This window comes from Chlorocebus sabaeus, chromosome 8, assembly GCF_047675955.1.
Source record: "Chlorocebus sabaeus isolate Y175 chromosome 8, mChlSab1.0.hap1, whole genome shotgun sequence".
Lineage (NCBI taxonomy): Eukaryota > Metazoa > Chordata > Mammalia > Primates > Cercopithecidae > Chlorocebus > Chlorocebus sabaeus.
In genome coordinates this window covers 60,632,709-60,639,573 of record NC_132911.1, presented here as the reverse complement: position 1 = coordinate 60,639,573, position 6,865 = coordinate 60,632,709, and the positions used below count along the sequence as shown (strand labels likewise).

Below are 6,865 nucleotides of genomic sequence, written 5' to 3'. Positions count from 1 at the left end.
CTGAAAAGCGCGCAGTGCCGGAACCTGAGGGTTTACCGGCTTCTACGCTTGGCCAAGGGTCTCTCTAACTGGAAAGGTGAAAATTCTGTGCCGAGATTTAAGATTACCAGAAAGTTTCGATTGTTAAGTTTCTGTAACCATTAACTGAGCGCCTACTGCGCACCTTGAAGCTGTTAGATGCTGCGGTAAGGAACTCGGAGTCAACTGTGGGGGACAAGCGGGTCGATAAATGACGACATCCCGAACCGGACGGCTGTGCTTGGTGCCCACAGGGACCCCGAGGGGGTCCAGGGAGGAGGCGGGAAAGGGGCAGGTTCATCAGCCCGCTGGGTCTCCAGCACATTCCAGAAGTCTAAGCCAGTTCATCTATCCTTCCAAACGCCTCCACCTCGCTTCCCTCCTTGGAGCCCGCACCCCAAGGTGCAATTTCAGTGACTTTATGCGGAGAAACTTGATCCTATCTCACTCTCCCCAAACTTCCTAACTGCCTTGGGTTTGTCACCTGGCCGTGTCGGGAGCCACCGAGCGCCCCCCGTGGCCGTCACCCTCGGTGGGGGAAGCGGCGCGCGGGTACTGGGGGACCGACCCCTCCCGCGAAGGCGTCGGCGCGGGGCTGGCGTAGGGCCTGCGTCAGCTGCAGCCCGCCGGCGATTGGGGAGCGCGCGCCTCCTTCGGTTTGGGGCTAATTATAAAGTGGCTCCAGCCGCCGTTAAGCCCCGGGACGGCGAGGCAGGCGCTCAGAGCCCCGCGGCGACGCTGAGGACCGCGACGGTGAGGCCCACGTCTGCCAGCGCACCCAGGCCCGCTCCTCCCCGACGCCCGTCCTCCTCACCCTTGCCTTCTTCTCTTCCCTCTAGAGTTGTGTCTGGAACCCGGCTTTTCCAATTGGCCTGCTGCATCCGAACAGCGTCAACGTGAGTGAATTTGCCCGAAGCTTGTCTTTGCTGCGCAGGTTTGGGGACGGCTGCCCGCCCTCTTTTCCTTCACATTTCATTGCATGGGTTCCCTAACCGCGTTCCCTGGTTCTTCTTTGTGACCCCAGTCAATGTCCTTCCTCCCCCGGCGCCCGGTCCCTCGCCCCTGGTCTGCGGCGTTCTCTCTGGAATCTTGCCCTGGGCCGTGGACGCCCAGGAAAAGAGCCGGGTGCCCCAGGCAGCCTCGCGTTGGGGGCGACCGCGCCATCCCGAGAGCCGCGAGGCGATCTGAGTCGCCTCCAGGTCTACCTGAAAGCTGTCGGCCGGGAGGGCGGGGCCCCAAAAAGGAGCATTCCTGCTGGCTTTTGCTCGACGATCCCTTGCTGAGGGTGTCGCGGCGAGGGTCCTGCAGAGGTACCCGTTCTGCGCCCAGGCAGGCTCGAAGCACGCGTCCCTCTTTCCTCGCAGTCCATGGCGTGGTTCCTGAGACTCTGCCCTTGGCTGCTGTTGCTCGGCCCCGGGCTTCTGGCGACAGTGCGGGCAGAATGCAGCCAGGATTGCGCGACGTGCAGCTACCGCCTGGTGCGCCCCGCCGACATCAACTTCCTGGTGAGTGTTGCGCGCGGCGAGTGTTGCGCACCTTGTGAGACAGTCTCCGCAACAGTACGCGGACAATCCCAGGCCCACAGCGGGGCGCGTATGGCGATTCGCACCGGGTCGGAGCCACAGCGGCGCGAGCCTGTGGTGACCTGGGTGTCTCAGCTGTTCCTGGAACGCTGACTGAAGTCCTGCCCTGGCTGTTAGCTTCGGGGATCCGCGACTATTGGGGGACCGGTAAGGGTAGCGGTGTCGCCACACAAACCGAGTTTGTTTTAACCCTGGGAATTAGGGAACCCCGAGAAGTGCTCTGTTCAGCACCTCGGAGAGCACTGGGTTCTCTCCTGAGCTGTTAGAAGGAAGATGCTGTCACCCCAACTCCTAACATATCCCAGTTAAGGGCCCCTCCACACGCAGCCATCTTCCCATCTTTCCCGCAAATAATGTAATTTTTTGTTAGTGACGTTTCGGCGCCTTTCTTTAGATTTATGTATCCCAGCTCTCTTAACCTCAGGTCCCTCTTTCCCTACCCTCACCTGTAAACAGGAGAGAGCAAAGGGATGGAAACGGGATACAGGGAGAGGAAAGGAAATAACCGTAGACAGGAAAGAGTTCATAACTGTCTCACTAGCCAGTGATGCTGGAATTCAACTTCTGTTTCGACTGTCCTTTTGTAATAGTAACTAAAACAACAGTTTAATTTGGCTGTGAGAAAGGAACAAGAGAAGTGGCCAGTGTCTAGTGGGTGACAACAGTCCAAAGATACACTACACTACAGGAGGTTGGGAAAGAAAAAGCTGAGGACAAAATCACTTTTCATTCTGATCATGGTTCCCCATGGGCTCTCGAATCACCTCTGGTGCTCTACTGAGTCTGAATCTCCAACCGCGAGACTCAGGTAGCCTCACTTTTACCAGCTCCCCTGACAATTCCTTTGCATTGCTTTTGAAATTTGTTGAAATTTTTTGATGACTTTAAAAACTCATAGAGAATAATGTATTCATCCAAGCTGCTTTGGGTTCCACGTGGAATTGAGGAAATTTTACCTTATGTAGATGTTTGAAATGGGGAGAAAACCAAGGAACAGGTTCCAATTATCTGTGGTATATATTTCAGGTTAAATGTTTGTTTGTTTGACCTGTACTAACTTGGCATTAAAGAGAAGACACATAGGAAGGTTGTATATTTAAACTATGAGAAAAGTGTTTCATCTTCAATAGGGGAAACAGTCCCCTTCACCCAGTCCCCTTCACCCATCTTTCTTCTTTCTCCTGTAGTCATGAGCTTTTAACCTATGTCTAAAAATTGAGGAAGTGCTACAAATATAAGGATAGATCTTGTGGGTAAAGAATTTTAGACACAGAAGGAGAAAGAGAAACCCAAAACATGCCATATATAAGACCCCACTTTCTGACCCCTTAATTCCCTGTGCCCAGTCACACATATTTTGAGCTTTGCCTGCTCAACATGTGGGGGGCTAAGCCCCCTCCCCTAGCTTTCTCTGCCATCTGAATAAAGGTTATATGGATTCTAGTCTAATTTTTCTAATCACATAGTCTGACCCCAAAATAGTATCAGATTTACTTAAGTTATGCGAGTTAGTGAATTAATATGGCTGACATTTAATAATGCCTATTCAAATGGGTTTTTTTCATATTTAATCTGCTTGATTCACCAAGCTCCCCAAATGCTACTAATCTTCCTTTTGCATTGTTGAGGAACTTGAGCAGAGCTCACTGGGTAGCAGCTAGGCCTTCCTTGGGTATCACCTCAAATCTTGACTTCTCTCCTTCTCTCACCTTCCTCTCATCATGTAACAGGATTGTGGGGGAGGAGAAGAGGAAGGCTGCCCTTGCCAGAATTTTCCTCACTGCTTGTTATGCTCTTGTTGTTATCACTTATTACTATTATCATTACTTTAATCCAGGTGATGGAATGGCACATGTAGTGTTAGCAACTTGAAAAAAAATAGATAATAAGCAGCCATCAATAAAAATAGTCTCATAGAAAGGCATTTTGCATAATAACTGATTTGCATTAGACCCTACATTCAGGGTTGTTATTGTCTCAATGACAAAAGGTTTACTTAGTGACTGTCTCACTAGAATTACAGCATTCTGGGACTTTGGCTCAGATGCAAAAGACATGTGAGAAATGAGGTTGCCTAGCCAAAACTATGTAGTGAAATCAATGTTAACAAATATTTACCGAGCTTCAACCATGTGAAAGACACTTATGATTGGCACTGTGGTGGATGCAGAGATGAGCAGGCGTGCTATGGCTGATGTCCAAATAGAATTTCCCATCTAATGTGATCTTGACCATACCACACAAAGTGTGATAAATACCACAAAACAGGGATACATGGCTATAGGAGCCGTCAGTTAACATCGCTGCCTTAGTAGGAGTGCATTATTCCGGTATTTGTTACTATTCGGTTTTGAAGGAATCTCATATCACATACATTTAAAAGTCTTTTGGTATTAGTATGCAAAACATTCAACATTGATTTTTAACAATAAGATCACTTAGATACAATTTGAGAATGGAAATAGTATTGCCCCTTAAACATCTTAAGCTTTTAATGGTGTTTTGATTTCTTCATCATATGTCGGGAATAAAATAAGACATTTTAATTATTAATAGATCATCTTTAGATTCTTATGTAGTTATATATTTAATCTTCTCAGACACAAAGCTTAAATACGCATTAAGAACTTGCTAAATACGTGCCCTCAAGATTTTGTTGCACTAATAAAATGCTTTCTTTCACTGTGAAAATAATATATGTGTATTTAACATCACTTAATATACTAGTATATTTGTAAATATCAAGAAAGAGCCTGGCCTTTCTGTCTAAATTAAAGGTCTGTAACCTGGGCTGTCTATAAGTAGATTTCAGAGGGTTATAAAAAACTCCTAAAATGCTAAGAAATATCCTGCGTGTTTTGTAAATGTTCACATATTAGTACTCTATCATACCCAAGTGATCTGTTAAATAGAAAAAAAATCTTAACAAGGTCATTCGAATGTATAGACTTACAATGATTTTAAATTTAATATTTGTATAAGAAAAAGGAAAGAATGTATGCTGATGATTCTTATTTTATCAAATACCATGATTTCCATTGGAAAATACTTTTTCTGTACAACAGTGACTAAATGTGAAGAAAATAAACATGAATAATTTGTGCACTTGCATTTGTATAATTTTATATCTGACCTCATCATTACAGACATTTTGTTCAAGATAATAAAGTCTGTTATATCCAGCAAGGAAAAAAGGAAAAAACAAAAAGATCTGTACTTTCAACAAATTAGCAAATTAATAAGAATGCAAATAATTCATTAGATTTAAATTAAGTTTTTAGGATGTCTTTCTTTATACACTTTTTTTAAATTGTTGTTTTACTTTGAAGATTGAAAGTATTTGCAGGAATATTGGATACCATTTTAGGTAAAATAGTAACACAAGAAAGCAATTGACCCTTATGTTATTAATATTGATTTTATCTGTAAGACAAGAAGATAAAAGGAATTTTGAGGAAATATCCCTGATTAGGTAATAAAAATTTCTCCTTTTTGGTTAAAAAAATCTCAAACAAAATTATATCAGAAGTGGAAAATTATCCAGTGAAATTAAATTGTGAAAGCAGTCAATCTAAGTTAAAACTAGGTGAAAAAAAATTTTTTTTTAATTCTTTAAAATTTCTATGGCTTTAAAATCCAAAGGCAGATTCCTAACTGGATTCAGTTAACCACCCCCCACACTTTCCCCTTTCCAAATTTTGTTTCATTTGCATGCTCAGCCTTATGAAAAGTTGTGATAAGAAATTGGAGATGACCTTATTATAATAAGGGAGTTATTATGTCAAAGCAAGCATATTTTGGTCCACAAAAGTTCATTTACTTAATGAAATCGGAGAAGCTTCTTTTTATCATTACATCAAATTGTTTTCCCAGGCTTGCGTAATGGAATGTGAAGGAAAACTGCCTTCTCTGAAAATTTGGGAAACCTGCAAGGAGCTCCTGCAGCTGTCCAAACCAGAGCTTCCTCAAGATGGCACCGGCACCCTCAGAGAAAACAGCAAACCAGAAGAGAGCCATTTGCTAGCCAAAAGGTATGGGGGCTTCATGAAAAGGTATGGAGGCTTCATGAAGAAAATGGATGAGCTTTATCCCATGGAGCCAGAAGAAGAGGCCAATGGAAGTGAGATCCTCGCCAAGCGGTATGGGGGCTTCATGAAGAAGGATGCAGAGGAGGACGACTCGCTGGCCAATTCCTCAGACCTGCTGAAAGAGCTTCTGGAAACAGGGGACAACCGAGAGCATAGCCACCACCAGGATGGCAGTGATAATGAGGAAGAAGTGAGCAAGAGATATGGGGGCTTCATGAGAGGCTTAAAGAGAAGCCCCCAACTGGAAGATGAAGCCAAAGAGCTGCAGAAGCGATATGGGGGCTTCATGAGAAGAGTGGGTCGCCCAGAGTGGTGGATGGACTACCAGAAACGGTATGGAGGCTTCCTGAAGCGCTTTGCTGAGGCTCTGCCCTCCAACGAAGAAGGGGAAAGTTACTCCAAAGAAGTTCCTGAAATGGAAAAAAGATACGGAGGATTTATGAGATTTTAATACCCTTTCCCACTAATGGCCCCAGGCCCCAGCAAGCCTCCCTCCATCCTCCAGTGAGAAACTGCTGATGGTGTTTTATTGTCATGTGTTTGTTGCTTGCCTTGTATAGTTGACTTCATTGTCTGGATAACTATACAACCTGAAAACTGTCATTTCAGGTTCTGTGCTCTTTTTGGAGTCTTTAAGCTCAGTGTTCGTCTGTTGCAGCTATCTCTTTTTCATGCTAAAATAGTTTTTGTTATCTTGTCTCTTATTTTTGACAAACATCAATAAATGCTTACTTGTATATAGAGATAATAAACCTATTACCCCAAGTGCATAATATCCTTGTAAGTCCCTTTTTCTCCAAGGCTCTCATTTACCTTTGGTTTTCCACATCAATCCTAGACTCAGGAACAGTAGAACCATCTGCTTTTGATGTAATAATCATTGTCCTTCTCTTTCAGCCAAGGCCACAAAAACATTTTTTATTTAATTCCTCATATATGAAATCTTAGATGAGTAAACACACGGGAGCAAAATAAAATGTATTTTCACTCTCATTTCTGGAAATCAGATACATGAAGAAAACCCAAAGCCTAATAAAGGAGCATGCCCTCATTACACACACACACACACACACACACACTCTCTCTCTCTTGCATTTACATCAGATGTGTATGTCTTCTTCAGTAAAGTATTTTAGAAGCTAGTAAGAAATTAAAGATAATTTAATCCAATTTTAC

General features: G+C 44.1%; 1 protein-coding gene across 2 annotated transcripts; it reads left to right on the top strand.

Moving 5' to 3' along the window:
- The first annotated feature begins 359 nt into the window (after window positions 1–359).
- On the top strand, window positions 360–6,459 carry PENK (proenkephalin). Of its 2 annotated transcripts, none has more exons than XM_008000696.3 (4): window positions 360–771; window positions 858–914; window positions 1,383–1,523; window positions 5,475–6,459. In XM_008000696.3, exons 3-4 carry the CDS (start codon window positions 1,386–1,388, stop codon window positions 6,138–6,140), a joined length of 804 nt encoding a protein of 267 aa, XP_007998887.2. In that variant the 5' UTR covers window positions 360–771; window positions 858–914; window positions 1,383–1,385; the 3' UTR covers window positions 6,141–6,459. The 2 variants fall into 2 exon arrangements, with proteins under 2 accessions (XP_007998887.2, XP_037856407.1); XM_038000479.2 differs by having other exon boundaries at window positions 662–771; window positions 1,348–1,523.
- The last annotated feature ends 406 nt before the right edge of the window (window positions 6,460–6,865 follow it).

Bases quoted from the DNA above. Each gene is read 5' to 3' on its own strand.
- PENK (XM_008000696.3), top strand. From the start codon at position 1,386: ATGGCGTGGTTCCTGAGACTCTGCCCTTGGCTGCTGTTGCTCGGCCCC. The intron at 1,524-5,474 runs GTGAGTGTTGCG...TTGTTTTCCCAG, and splicing joins CCGCCGACATCAACTTCCTG to GCTTGCGTAATGGAATGTGA.